We start from the raw sequence: 15,635 nt of genomic DNA on the forward strand, positions 1-15,635 counted from the left end.
TTTCTAAAAAAATTATTCTTTTATCAAAAATGTAAAAAGAAGCGTTGAGTTCAGAAGCGTCTTATATACGTATTGTACACTTACTCAAAATAGTTATATTAATTATAATAATTCCTTACAAAAACTAGTAAGATATTATAAACTCTAGGCTTTTTCGTTACATTTTTTTCAAAATGGCAGTTTTTCAGAGATATTCTTTTTTGTATATATATTATATTATAACGTACATGTACAAAATATAATGTGTACGTGTACTACATATGCATGTAGCCGCGACTGTGACGTTTCTGAAAATGAAATTTTCAACTTTGAGACTTTGCATCACTATACCTCCGTTCATAGAGTCTCATAGAGCAAAAATAAAAAAACTTTTATTATGAACATCGAAGCCAAGCTATCGATTAAGCTTAGTAAGAACTCGATCGGTTCATCCGCTATTGCAAAACTTATAATCTGAGATAGGTACTCTTAAACTCGCGTATACATGTATATACACGGTACGCGTCTTGCTTAAAAAACCTGAACTCAACGCAAGACCAGTAGTGTCTTTTATTTAAAAAGAAAAGATATTAGTGATAGAGTCTTAAAACTATAATAGTTAGGTTCGTAATATTGGAAGCATATTAAGATTGAGTTCTGTAATATATACGCGTGCATTATTTATAATATATGTTACACGTACGATATGTAGATAAATGCGAACATTACATACTTTACGGAACTCAACTTATCTCATATATATAGATATCAAGCTTTTAGATCTATACAAATAATAAAAGAATATATATATATAATATTTTGAATAAAAGCTTCGTATATTCTAAATTTTACATAATATAATTTATATTTTTAATTCTTTGAAAGTGCTCGTGGGACACGAAGAATACCAAAATTCAGGTAACGTTCTCTGCCATTTGTTGTTTGGTAAGTAATGCGTGCCTTCGAATCTGTCAAAATAACGACCTACTTCATCATTTTCGATCCATTTCAGCGTTGTCAAAGTTATAGAGTCTATAATAAAAAATACAAAACGCAAATTAAAAATTAATTAATGATAAATAAAATTAAATAATAATAAAAGAAATAAGACAATAAATACAACAAAACTAAAAATCAATAAAATAGCTAAATTAAAAAAAAAAGAGAACAAGATTAAAATAAAATAATATACTATTTTGCAATACGTACAAAGAGATGAGACAAATAAAAAAAAATTGTAATTTATTAAAATAAATATATGTCAATAATCATGTTTATACCTTCTCCCACGTAACATATTTCATTATTTTCGGTAAGAATTAAGTAATATGGTTGTTTCTTTGTATTACTGCAAATCTTCAACGGAAGAATATCAGGATTATATCTCGCATCTTTCACGATAAGTTTAACCGAATCTCTGTTTTTATATCCGTGGCATCCAATTATCACACCTGCAGTACGGTCTGTAGATTGATTACCATACGTTACAATCGTTCCAACCGCAAATTTTACTTCTTCTGATTTTGTTATATCTAATTTTTCTATCTCTAGGATGAGCTAGAAAGTGTAAGTTCTAGTTTTAATTGATATTTATTGTTATGTAATTCATAAATAATAAACATTTGTAGAAAGCTAAATTACAGCTAATCGAATTATAGATATAATAATAATTTTTATGTAATTATATGTGTTATCAAAAAGAAGGTTTAGAGATTCCTCGTTATTATTAATAATATGCGACATATGTAGTGTTTACGTACAGCATAGTGTGGTTTATTCTTTTTTAAATTCAAAATCCAATCTTTCAAATGTATATGCATATCATTCCAGTTGAAATTATATCTACTGTCCTGTAGACAACATTTGGTTCGGGATATATCCCACGAATATGTATCATTAAACTGAACTAAATTCAGAAGTATTTCCTGCATCTATAATGAATAATGGCTTAAATGAGTAAATATGATTTCAAATATAAAAAAGAAAATTATACATTGTGCAAGTCTTTCTGCTTAATTTTAATATTGCCAATTTGTTAATTAATATTAAAATTAATAAAAATTAAATACAAAGTATTGTCAACCTTTTTAGATGTTATTACTTCAAATCTTGAAATAGACTGTTGCTTGATAAAACAATCTGGGAATTGGTTAGAATTTATTCTAAAACATCTTACATTTTCAGAACTATTTGTAACACTGTAAACGATAAAAAATAATATATGTGAGTATGATGGGAATAAATACACCGAAAAATTCAAATAGTTTCAAATCTAATATTATACTTACTAACTCGGTTTCCAGAATAGACAGATACGCTCATCGGGATATCCGATTATTATATCGCAGCGTAAACCGAGTCTTCTGGCAACGCTGTGATATATTGTATATATTATAATTTCCTGGCCATATTTATGTTTTAAAACCTAATGTCAGAAATTACAATGCAGAAATTATTTAAAGAGAAAGTATTTTTAAGATTACAATAAACATCCCAGACAACACAAAATATTTAAAAAAATATTTACACAATTTATGATAATTATTTAAATATTTTATAAATATATATCAAAACATTTTATAAACATTTTTAATATTTTAGATTGAATAGATCATAAATATTACCATAAATATCTTTGGAAATATTTGACAAATAATTACTATAAATATTTATTTTGTACTCATCATAAATATTACATAAAATATTTCATCTTTATTTTAAAAATATGTCAAATAAAGATTTTTACAAAATATGTATAAATTATTTATATAATATTTCCAAAAAATATATTTTCATAAATATTTATCATAAATATTATGTACCGTTTGGGATATGATTATGTTCACGGCATAATTGACCATATTTTTATAATATATTATAATCTTTAGTACTTACATGATCTATACATTTATATTTTAATTGTATATCCCATTCTATATTTCCCGAGTTGTTTGGTCGAAAGTTTAATTTGTCAAATATGTATTCCTCGAGTGTATCCATAATCTGTATTCCTTCTACTTCATTCCAATAATTATCGTCGATATTGTTGTTTTTCCAATAACGAAATAGTTCAGCGGACGTCGACAATATTAAGTGGTCGGGATGTTTCTTTCTCAGGTTATTTAATACGTCTGTTGCCATACTATCTAGTGACGCGGTTACGGTCGAATAAAATACTTCCTTTTGAGGCTGTAACCTTTCTGCCATAAAAGTAGCACATTTTTCCATAAGTTGCATTATGCAAGGTTGTTCTTCAAATTTGATTAATTTTATAAACACTTTTATTAGCTTCTTCGAGTTAAGGTCTTTCATTTTGTAATATTTTTTTGTTAGCTCTCCGTAAAAAGCTTTTCTGAAAAATTTACATATTAACTATTCAATATGTACATACGTTGATCCATAAAGTTAATAGTACCTTAATTTATATAATCTTACCGTGACAATTCAGAAAGCAAGTTATTAATCTCATCTATATTGAAAAAAAATTTTATATCTATATAATTTCCATGTTTCTTAGAATTTGACACTATATCGTTACACAGCTCCAATTTCTCCTTCAATTCTTTTATTTCATCCTTTATTTTGTTGGTGGAATAATAATGTTCAGTTTTTTTATATGGTAATTGTCTCTTATAGTCAATGCCCATTTTTATAAAGTTTAAACGTTTTTTATCTTCTTGTTCATTCCCTTTTTGTTCATTTTCCTTAAACTGCTTGTTATAATGTTTTCTAGCTCTAGGCCATCTGAAATTGAAATAAGTAATATTATCATGAATTTTTAAAAAACACTAAACTAATTGCATTAGTAATAAGTTTTCAAAGAATTAAACTATATAACTGTGTAATATACAGAATTAGTCAAAATATCAACCTTCTTGTTTTAATATAAAATTAAGTATACAGTATATAATCTTCAATTTAAGTTGTAATTCTTACACACTAACAATATACAATAATATAAATAACGGACAGTATTGTTGTCATATTCTGTAAATATGACAAATTATAACAAAAGCTTTTATATATTCTGTGTACTTACAAAACATTAATTTAATGAGTTATTTGATAACATTATTAAATAAAATAATTATACAGGGTGTCTTATAACTAACGAGCCAACGCTCGTGAGCAGGTAGAGCTAGTCGCGCAAAACGCGCGCTCATTCGTCGATTTTTTTAACCCTAAGCTGTCACATCTTTTTTTCGAACGAAACTGTCACACTAGGTCACTGTGATCCAACGCAATTTTTGATGAGCTGCAGTTTAAAAACTAAGTGTATTTCTTTCCCTTCTAAAAATAACTTCTCGAAGACGTTGTTGCATGTTAATACACCGTCGTATTGCGCTTTGCGGAATTCTTTGCCAAATTCTCTGCCATGCTTGCTCTAATTCAGCTAAGGTATTAATATGTCGATAATTGCGTCGCAATTGTCGTCCCATCATGTCCCAAATGTGTTCAATTGGGTTCAGATCAGGACTCATTGCTGGATGATTCAAAACCGTAATATGATTGTTTCTTAAAAACTGCCGGGTAATAAATGTAGTATGAGGTACGAAAGTGTTTTTTTTTCATCTTATTTTAAAACAATGAGAGAGAGACAAGTATTAATGTTATTTTAATTTCCATAATTAAGATTGATCGTATAATTAAAGTTAATATTATTATTATTATTATTATTATTAAAGGTTATAGTTTCTTTAATATTATAAAGTTATATACAATCTGTAAGTAAATCTCTTGTATCAAAAATAATAAGAAATTTTTGTTTGTATTTGTTTTATCGAATCAATTATAATTTTCTAAAAATTAATATTAATATTGAATTTGTTATATATTACATAATTAAATAAAAATTTTTTGTATTTTCATAATTAGTAAACAACACACACAATTGTTTCCAAATATTATCTTTCGAAACACTATAATAATTTTATTAAGTTTTCTAATATTTTAAATTAAATTTAATTGGACAGTCTTTATAAATATATATTGCGAGTTTTATATTTTATAATTAAATATTTTATTTAATTTATTAAAATATTTATTTATGAATATTATTTAATTTAGGAATATTCACAATCAGATAAATTTGACATAAGTGAATCTGAGGATACATGTAGTGTAGCAAGTAGTTCTTCGATAAACTCATTTCAAGATCATGGAAAGGTAATTTTTATATAGGTTTTTTATTATTTTTATATTAGATAATATTTTATATAAATTTTGCAACATTCTTGTTATTTTTATGTACTTTTACTAGTAGTATTGTACTTTTAGTAGGAGTTTGATTTATATAAAAAATAATAGTTTTTTATTACTTGTGAATTTAAAAATTTAAGAAACTGAATTATAACACACAAATTATGTAGCATTCTCTTTTTATATTAACAAAACATATTTAAAAATCTTATTAATAAAATGAATAAAAGTATGTATATTATTTGTATAAATATTGATTTATTTTTATTTATGAAAGTTATAGTCAATTTTTCAAATATGTAATGTATATTAAATATCATTAAACATAAAAATGTTAAGCAATTCTAAGAATTTTTATTTATATTTTATGTTTTTCTTTTAGATTTTAAGAGATTTACTTTCTAAATCAGGCTGTGGTAAAAAAATTTTGGAACAAACACGATTGACTCCATCAGATTGCAGTAAACTCTGTCATTTGATTATTGACAAACTTCTTAACGAATCTAATAAGTATGTTATTTATATCTTACAAAAATTTTATATAGTACTTTCTTTCATTTTATTTATTACTTTATTTTAATATTATAGAATAACTTCTGAGCAATTTAAAAAATGGTCTGTAGCAATAGTCAGTGTTTTCAAATATGAAAAAACATCAACATACTACGTACCATCTAATGCAAAATTCAGACGTCATGCAAACGGTAAACTTTGGGATAAATATAATAACTTAAAAAAATACATTAAAAGAGAAAAAGTAAAAGCAAATGAGGACGAAAACATTGAAAATATGATTATTAAGAAGTATTACTCAAATTGCGGGCAATTCAACCGGATGATCCTAATCTGGAAAATCTTTGGAAAGAAACATATAAAGCAAGGAATAGAGGAACTTCGATTAATGCTTATTATGAAGAATATCCTATCTTAAAAATTTCTTTTGCTGCAATATTGGTAATTACTAAAAAATTATAATATTCTATAATTTACTCATAAATATCTTTCTAAACTATTATCTAATTTACAATATTTTTTATTGTTAATTATTGCAGTTGCAAATTGATTTTAAAATAGAAACGGAAATAGATGCGCATATTTTTCCAAATAAATGGTCTCAAATTGCCTCATATATATTAGATCTTAAATCCATAAAGAAAGAAGCTTGCCCATCGTTGTGTGAGCTACGTAATGGTATATGTGTATGTGTATATATATATATATGTGTGTGTGTGTGTGTGTGTGTATGTGTGTTTATTTTTATATATGTGTACATATTTTTGTTATAAAATAATTATTCTGCAGCTAAATATTCGAATTTGCGATAACATTTTATATTCATTTATTTTATTAGTTTTTTTTAAAATTATTGTTTAAATTTTTAAATTTGTTTCATTACTTACACACACATATGTATATGTATGTACATATGTATCTATATATGTATATATGTATATTTGTATATAAATATATAAAAAACTATAAAAATTAATTATTTTTAAAATATTTAAAATATATAAAAAAATAAAAATAAAATATTTATAAAAAAATAATACAAAATAAAATAATATAAATAATATAAAATAATTAAAAAAATATTTATATAAAAAATAAAATATTTAAAATTTTTAAATATTTTTTTAAAACTATTTACATATATATTATAATTTCAAATATACCCCCTGAAACATTAAGTCTTTTTGTACTACCTCATTTATTTTCCCCATGTAATGTAAAAACAGGCAACAAAAAAAAGTGGAAACCTTCCAAAACAGAGATAGCAGAAAATTTTATTTGTCGCATTTCTGTAAGCAAATTTTTATGTATTTTTATGTATTTTTAGAAAATCTTATTATTATACCTAAAAAATAATTTTAATATTTAATTAATAAATTTAAATAATTTACATTTTAAGATTTTTATGAAAAATTTTGTTTTTAAATATATATATTTTATATGTTACAGTTATACTTTTCAATAACTAATATAACGTCGATATAATTAATATATATAATAGTTTATTTTTAAGTATTGTGCAGTTTAAGTTCTGATTAATTTTTATTTATTATATAGTTTATTATATAATTGATTATATAATTTGTTTTATAATTTTAATCTAATAATGATGTAACAGTAGTATCTTTATGTTTAACAAATTTATACTTCACAAAGTGTATAATTCTACATTATTTTTAGTTACAGTTTTAATTTATTTCTAAAATACATTGTCACATGAAACAAAGGATTATACTGAAAAATATATATAAAAAAATGATATGTACAATATTTTTGTATGTCATCAACCTAAAATAAACACTTAAAAAAATATTTATTTATATTTAAATTCGTCCCTATATTATTTCTATAATACAATAACAAAAAGCCTTAAAGGAAACTTTTTTTATAGTTGGATAAACTTTACGAACTGAAACTTATGGAACCACATAAGCATTTAGTAAAATATTAAATAAGACATTTTACTATAACGTATGGTTTCTTAATCATTAAAATATGGTCATTATTATCATATTACCTAGTATAAATTACTATATACAAACCACAAATTATAGTATATAAAACCATATATATGTTTGTATTAACGTATGTAAAGTGATATCAACAAGAATTTAAAGTTAAGTCTGCTATAATTTGGCAATGTTAAAATAACTATAAAAATGTAGTTGTCCCCTAAACTCACTAAGAATTATAGTTAAATTTAGATAATTGCAACTATTTTTTTTTCAGTGTAGGCGACGATATACCACATTAAAGAAAAAAGAGAAATATGAGATTTTTTACTTGTTTTTTAAACGCGATTTGTTGTTAGAAAAAGTAGGGCTAACAAAAAAAAAAAAAAAAAAAAAAAAGCATTCGAATGGGTTAATTTTCAGCTTTCTAATGGTTTTTTGTTGAGCGCTGTATGTTGATTTGTTCACGAGTTATAAGCAATCAAAGTCAAAGTGACCACTTTTCCTTCAAACCTGAATAACTCGGACAAAAAAAATCGTACAGCGATTGTCGACCCCTCAAATTAAAGGGAAAAGATCCTGCTATAAGATGCATGTAACAAAAATTCTCTATGATTTTTTCCACGCCAGGCGCAATGTAATAAAGTTGCATTAAAAATTTTAATTTTGATGGATCAAGCTTTATCATTGTGCCGTTTCGTCAAAAAAAAAAAAAAGATAATTGAAATTCTCGAAAAGCATTCAAAAGAAGAAGTTTCAAGCTTTGAAATGCCGTTTGGAAAATTAAAATCCAATCATTTTTCGCGGAGTTACAATGTTTTAAAAATTGGTATTTTTTTAAATAATTTTTTTTGATTCCTTAATTTTTGTGAGTAGTGTATTTTTGCTTTTATAAAACATATTTTCTGCAGAGTTGATTGTGCGGTAGGTTAATGAAATCAAATTGCGGAAAATTAACTACTTAACAAGTAATTACCTCTGAAGAAGCTTGTTGTTCATAAACTTATTGTGTTTGGCTACATGTTGAAATTGCTTGCACACACATCTGAAGCAAATGACATCCTCAATGCTGATATTACTGTAGCCAAGTATAATATTTATCACTTCTTCCGGTAAACTCAATATCGTAGCCATTATTTAGTAAAACACAAAAAAGTAATTTAATTTAAAAAAATAAAATCAAGCTATTCGTATATCACTTATTCCCTGTTTGTAGTCAAACGAAATCTACTGCAAAACTTATATTCTTATGTATTTTCCAATTATCAAGAGCACGTGTTCACACTACAAAAACTCTTTACATTATCTGACTATCCCTATTCTGAGAAAATCTGCAAACTGGCACGCCACCGTCCTAAAAGGTTTTTCTCCCACTACATATATACAGGGTCCGCCATCAAAATCTGGACAAAATGAATAATTTGTTTAAGCAAAATTTTATTTATCAAAATGTAAGAATTAGAGAAAAAACTTTTTACACATTCATAATAACATTCTTTTAGAATAAAATTATTCTATATAACCGCCTTTTGCATCGATAATTGCTTCGATCCTTGGGCTAAAGCGCTGGCACGCTCTCTGCAATACAGCCTTGTCCATATTTGTGAACGCCGCCTTAATAGCCGCTTGGAGAGAGGTCACGTTAGGATGTCTCGACTTGTTGGTCACTACATATATATGTAGTTGCAACGAGCAAACGAATATTTTTCTAAAGTCAGGTAATGCTAAGAAAAATCTTTAGAATTTCGAATGTCAGAAAAATTACCTGCTTTTTCAAGCTGTGTTCTCTATTGTGAACATATTTAATTTATATTTTGTTTTATTCTAAATTTCTAGAAAAAATGATTCTTATTATTTTACAGTAAAATAAATCTGTTTTTATTTTTTTCTTTTTTTATTCCTCCTTATTAATAATTGATAGAAATTATTTATGAAAATGCAATCGACGAAAAAATTGATTTATTGAAAACATAATTACATATTCGGCGTAAATACTATTATTCTGCAATATATTACTCTGATATAAATTAATACCATGATGTGAATTCGATAGTCGTTTCTTGAGTTACAAAAATCCGTTAAATTTGATACTTATAAAGAAGGACGACTACAAAACAATTCTTATTCAAAATGCGATTTTCTTCAGTCGTAGAACAATCGATCGAGGCTTCATACAATATTTTAACAAAATAATGATCCGAAATTTTTCGGCTTTGTAAAGAATATTTAAAAAGGAAGAAAGCCCCAGCGGAACTATTGTCAATATGTTCTGACCACCACAATCTCCAAACCTAAAGCCTATCAAACTTTCTCGGGAAGAACTCGAAATATATATAAGATAAAAAAACTCGTACAACCTGCTCATCATCCGCTGCTGAGCTATGGCTACAGTTAGAATATGCGTGGACATCTCTACAACAAAATACCATCAATAAACTGATTAAAAGAATACCGTGTCTTGTGGAAATGGTCATATAAAAAAGGGGGGCATTTTTCGACGAAAAAAGCGTTTGGTCCTTTTATGTTAGAAATATTTAAAAAGTTGAATTATTTTTGTTTTATTTAAGTTTACTATGTATTATGTAAGTTTTTATAACATAAAATCATTATTTAAATATAAAGCTATTCAATAAAAACATATTTTCCTTATAATTTCTGATCTTTTAATGGTGTGTCTAAACTTTTGGTCGGCAGTGTATCTTATTGTTTTTTAGTAAATTTGACTTAAAATTTTTAAAGAATATTCTCGCAATAAAAAAATTGCTTTAAGTAAAAATTGAAAGCTAATTTTACAGATTCTTCTAAATTTAGTTTTCTTCTAAATATGTATTTTACTATGCCAGAGAAATGTCTAAAGAAAAGCAGGTAATTTTTCTGAAATTCAAAACCCGAAGGATTTCTCAATAGTATTACCTGAGAGGCACCAGAAAAGTTCTTCTATTGTCCGTATAATCACGAATAACTGTGTAGTGGGAAAACCTTTAGGTTAGTGCAAATTTTTTCAGAATAGGGATGGTCAGACATTGTAAGGAATTTCTGTAGTGTATACGACACGTGCTCTTGGTAATTGGAAAATATATAAGTTTTGTAATAGATTTCGTTTGACTACAAACAGGGAATAAATGATATACGAACAGCTTGGTCCCATCTTCTTAAATTAAATTACTTTTTTGTGTTTTACTAAATTTTCTAACTAAATTTTTAAATAATGGCTACGCTAATGTGTTTACCGGAAGAAGTAATAGATATTATACTTGGCTGCAGTCATATCAACATTGAGGATATCATTAACTTTAGATGTGTGTGCAAGAAATTTCAACATGTAGCCAAACACAAGAAGTTTATGGAAAACAAGTTTCTTCAGAGGTAATTAATTAATTTTTCTCAATTTGATTTCATTAACTTATTGCACAATCAATTCTGCAAAAAATATATTTTATAAAAACAAAAATGTATGAAAAATGTAATAAAAAACATGAAAAGATTAAGAAAGTTAAATCACATGAAGAGCGCGTGCAATTATTTTCAATAAATTTTTTCATCAATTAAATTTGGTCTTCAATTAATTAGTGTAGTATAGGTAAAGTTTGTATTTCCTTTGTAACAAACAAAACATTTTTGGAGATAACACCCATCTATTTTCCTGTTTCTTTATTTTTATTAACAAGTACTAATAGTAAAATTATTTTATTTAATAATGTTATGAAATAATTCATTAATTTGATGCATTATAAATACACAAAATATAAATAAAGTTTTTGTCATAATTTGTCATATTTACAGAATATGGCTATAATACTGTCTATTGTTTATATTATTGTATATTGTTAGTGTATAAGAATTACAATTTAAGTTGAAGATTATATACTGCATACTTTATTTTATATTAAAACAAGAAGGTTGATATTTTGAGTAATTATGTATATTACACAATTTAAACAGTTTACTTCTTTGAAAACTTATACTAATGCAATTAGTTTAGTGTTTTTTAAAAATTCATGATAATATTACTTATTTTAATTTCAGATGGCCTACAGCTAGAAAACATTATAACAAGCAGTTTAAGGAAAATGAACAAAAAGAGTCTGAAAAGAATGAACAAAAAGATAAAAAAAATTTAAACTTTATAAAAATGGGCATTTATTCTATGAGACTATTACAAAACTATACACAACTTAAACATAATTATTTTTACTATCATTCAATCAATACAGTAATGCAAATGGGGCACCTATGTGGGTTAGATGTAGGTAATATGTCGTTAGATAAGAAGAAGTATAAAAATGAAAGAGATATAAAAATTTCTTTCTATATGGATGAGATTAAAAATTTGCTTACACAATTTTCACGGTAAGATTATATAAATTAAAGTACTATTAATTTTATGGACTTAACGTATGTACATATTGCATAGTTAATATGTAAATTTTTCAGAAAATCTGTTTGCAAACACTTAACGGACAAATATTACAGTCTGAAAGTCTTTATCTTCCTGAAGCAACATAAACTGCAGAGAAAATTGGACAAATTTGAAGAACAACCTTGCATAATGCAACTTATAGAACAATGTGCTACTTTTATGGCAGAGAAGTTACAGCCTCAAAAGGAAGTATTTTATTCGACCGTAACCGCGTCACTAGATAGTATGGCAAGAGACGTATTAAATAACCTGAGGAAGAAACATCCCGACCACTTAATATTGTCGACGTCCGCTGAACAATTTTGTTATTGGAGAAACAACAATATCGACGATAATTATTGGAATGAAGTAGAAGGAATACAGATTATGGATACACTCGAGGAATACATATTTGACAAATTAAACTTTCGACCAAACAACTCGGGAAATATAGAATGGGATATACAATTAAAATATAAATGTATAGATCATGTAAGTACTAAAGATTATAATATATTATAAAAATATGGTCAATTATGCCGTGAACATAATCATATCCCAAACGGTACATAATATTTATGATAAATATTTATGAAAATATATTTTTTGGAAATATTATATAAATAATTTATACATATTTTGTAAAAATCTTTATTTGACATATTTTTAAAATAAAAATGAAATATTTTATGTAATATTTATGATGAGTACAAAATAAATATTTATAGTAATTATTTGTCAAATATTTCCAAAGATATTTATGGTAATATTTATGATCTATTCAATCTAAAATATTAAAAATGTTTATAAAATGTTTTGATATATATTTATAAAATATTTAAATAATTATCATAAATTGTGTAAATATTTTTTTAAATATTTTGTGTTGTCTGGGATGTTTATTGTAATCTTAAAAATACTTTCTCTTTAAATAATTTCTGCATTGTAATTTCTGACATTAGGTTTTAGAACATAAATATGGCCAGGAAATTATAATATATACAATATATCACAGCGTTGCCAGAAGACTCGGTTTACGCTGCGATATAATAATCGGATATCCCGATGAGCGTATCTGTCTATTCTGGAAACCGAGTTAGTAAGTATAATATTAGATTTGAAACTATTTTTGAATTCTTCGGTGTATTTATTCCCATCATACTCACATATATTATTTTTTATCGTTTACAGTGTTACAAATAGTTCTGAAAATGTAAGATGTTTTAGAATAAATTCTAACCAATTCCCAGATTGTTTTATCAAGCAACAGTCTATTTCAAGATTTGAAGTAATAACATCTAAAAAGGTTGACAATATCTTGTATTTAATTTTTATTAATTTTAATATTAATTAACAAATTGGTAACATTAAAATTAAGCAGAAAGACTTACACAATGTATACTTTTTTTCTTTGTACATATTTGAAATCATATTTACTCATTTAAGCCATTATTCATTATAGATGCATCGAATACTTCTGCAATTGATTCAGTTTAATGATAAATATTCGTGGAATATATGCCCACCCGAATGTCATCTACAGAACAGCAGACTTAATTTCAACTGGAATGATATTTATTTAAAAAATTGGTTTTCGGATTTAAAAAAGAATAAACCACACTATGCTGTACGTAAACACTACACATGTCGCATATTAATAATAATAACGAGGAATCTCTAAACCTTTTTCTTGATAACACATATAATTACATAAAAATTATTATTATATCTATAATTCGATTAGCTGTAATTTAACTTTCTACGAATGTTTATTTATAAATTACTTAACAATATATATCAATTAAAACTAGAACTTACACTTTCCAGTTCATCCTAGAGATAGAAAAATTAGATATATTAAATACAAAATCAGAAGAAGTAAAATTTGCGGTTGGAACGATTGTAACGCATGGTAATCAATCTACAGACCGTTCTGCAGGTGTGATAATTGGACGCCACCGATATGAAAACAGAGATTCGGTTAAAGTTATCGTGAGAGATGCGAGATATAATCCTCAGATTCTTCCGTTGAAGATTTGCAGTGATATAAAGAAACAAACACATTATTTAATTCTTACCGAAAATAATGAAATATGTTACGTGGGAGAAGGTATAAACATGATTATATTAACATATATTTATTTTAATAAATTACAATTTTTACTTTATTTGTCTCATCTCTTTGTACGTATTGCAAAATAGTATATTATTTTATTTTAATCTATCTTGTTCTCTTTTTTTTTTAATTTAGCTATTTTATTGATTTTTAGTTTTATTGTATTTATTGTCTTATTTCTTTTATTATTATTTAATTTTATTTATCATTAATTAATTTTTAATTTACGTTTTGTATTTTTTATTATAGACTCTATAACTTTGACAACGCCGAAATGGATTGAAAATGATGAAGTAGGTCGTTATTTTGACAAATTCGAAGGCACACATTACGTACCAAACAAAAAGCTGGCAGATCGTTACCCGTATGATGCCATTGTAACTGTCCCAATAGCAATATCAGAGAATTAATAAATTAAATTCTATTATGTAAAATTTAGAATATACGAAGCTTTTATTAAAAATATTATATATATATATATAAACAAAATTAATGATAAAACATCGTAATAAAGGCGTAAGACATGTGTGAACATAAAATCCGTGATCGTATTCGCATAATTAAAAGGATCACTGCCTCAGAACCGCTGTACATATTTATCGCACGTTAGTTGTATAAATTACATATATATAAAACCAACCATTTACTTAAACTTTAAGCATATTAAAGAGTAGTTAAAAATAAAAGATACATATTTTTATAAAAACATTTTTATATATGTTTAAGAATTAAAAGAAAACAACTTTTCAAACCTAATTCTCTCTGTATCTGTGATGTCAAAAACAAATATAATCAAAACATTAAGATATAGAAAAAACGTTTTAGACAAATATTTTCTAATTCTTAATCCTTTTTATAATTATGTGTTTTAATTGTTAAAGTATGTGGTATTTATTAAAATATTCTTATTTCACTAAAGAACTAAAATTGTTTAAATTTTGTATTTTCTATAATTGTAAAAATTAAAAAGCATTTTAAGTAAAAGCATTTAACAAAAATTGTTTTTATATAATGACATAATTTTTTGAAATCGGATTTTTTGGAAAATACTGGATACATCGGCTGTAAATAACGTATTATAACAATATATAAATAAATTAAATTTGTATAAAATCATATTCTTTTATACTTTTGTAATGTTATAAAATTCAGGAAGATATCAATTTTCACTTAGCAAGCATACATATAAAATAATTTTTATTAAAAATGAAATTATTTTTACATATATATATATATATAAAGGGCACCTGTAAATGAGAGGTACAAAATACAACTAGTTAGCAGTTGTTTTGTTACTCGTCATCAAAATGTTATATTATGTATATGCATTCTTCTTATTTTCTTTTTAACTTTTTTTTTTAATTATAATGTTTAATTTAATAACTTAATTAATTAACTCCGCTCTTGTTTCCCTAATCCGAAATTTTACAATGTAATTTTCATTACATGTTTATTGTAATAAATGTAACAAGAGAGA

The 15,635-nt window shown here is 25.1% G+C and overlaps 2 protein-coding genes and 1 long non-coding RNA gene across 5 annotated transcripts in view; 2 read left to right on the forward strand and 1 right to left on the reverse strand.

Moving 5' to 3' along the window:
- Window positions 1-14,792, forward strand: part of LOC140673986 (F-box only protein 21-like) — a 41,807-nt gene extending 27,015 nt beyond the window's left edge. Inside the window, exons 1-8 of one of the 2 annotated variants that reach the window (XM_072907261.1) lie at window positions 10,679-11,009; window positions 11,670-11,993; window positions 12,078-12,534; window positions 13,005-13,141; window positions 13,234-13,348; window positions 13,505-13,669; window positions 13,870-14,152; window positions 14,408-14,792. In XM_072907261.1, coding sequence (XP_072763362.1) covers window positions 10,852-11,009; window positions 11,670-11,993; window positions 12,078-12,534; window positions 13,005-13,141; window positions 13,234-13,348; window positions 13,505-13,669; window positions 13,870-14,152; window positions 14,408-14,568 — 1,800 coding nt within the window. In that variant the 5' untranslated portion in view covers window positions 10,679-10,851 and the 3' untranslated portion in view covers window positions 14,569-14,792. Of the gene's footprint in view, window positions 1-10,678; window positions 11,010-11,669; window positions 11,994-12,077; window positions 12,535-13,004; window positions 13,142-13,233; window positions 13,349-13,504; window positions 13,670-13,869; window positions 14,153-14,407 lie in introns of those variants that run through there. The other variant, XM_072907262.1, reaches the window with a different exon arrangement.
- Window positions 827-8,945, reverse strand: LOC140674021 (F-box only protein 21-like). Of its 2 annotated transcripts, XM_072907330.1 has the most exons (8): window positions 8,620-8,945; window positions 3,415-3,723; window positions 2,875-3,331; window positions 2,268-2,404; window positions 2,063-2,177; window positions 1,740-1,910; window positions 1,260-1,536; window positions 827-1,011 (listed from the first exon to the last, which is right to left on the reverse strand). In XM_072907330.1, exons 1-8 carry the CDS (start codon window positions 8,775-8,777, stop codon window positions 842-844), a joined length of 1,794 nt encoding a protein of 597 aa, XP_072763431.1. In that variant the 5' UTR covers window positions 8,778-8,945; the 3' UTR covers window positions 827-841. The 2 variants fall into 2 exon arrangements, with proteins under 2 accessions (XP_072763431.1, XP_072763432.1); XM_072907331.1 differs by lacking the exon at window positions 1,740-1,910.
- On the forward strand, window positions 5,043-5,958 carry LOC140673684 (uncharacterized). Its single transcript, XR_012048086.1, has 3 exons — window positions 5,043-5,145; window positions 5,561-5,688; window positions 5,767-5,958. It is a non-coding gene; the product is annotated as an uncharacterized lncRNA (long non-coding RNA).
- Window positions 14,793-15,635: the final 843 nt, after the last annotated feature.

Source organism: Anoplolepis gracilipes, chromosome 15 (assembly GCF_047496725.1).
Source record: "Anoplolepis gracilipes chromosome 15, ASM4749672v1, whole genome shotgun sequence".
NCBI lineage: Eukaryota > Metazoa > Arthropoda > Insecta > Hymenoptera > Formicidae > Anoplolepis > Anoplolepis gracilipes.

Bases quoted from the DNA above. Each gene is read 5' to 3' on its own strand.
- LOC140674021 (XM_072907330.1), bottom strand. From the start codon at position 8,777: ATGGCTACGATATTGAGTTTACCGGAAGAAGTGATAAATATTATACTT. The intron at 1,911-2,062 runs GTTGACAATACT...TATTCATTATAG, and splicing joins AAGTAATAACATCTAAAAAG to ATGCAGGAAATACTTCTGAA. The intron at 1,537-1,739 runs GTACGTAAACAC...TACACTTTCTAG, and splicing joins AGAATAAACCACACTATGCT to CTCATCCTAGAGATAGAAAA.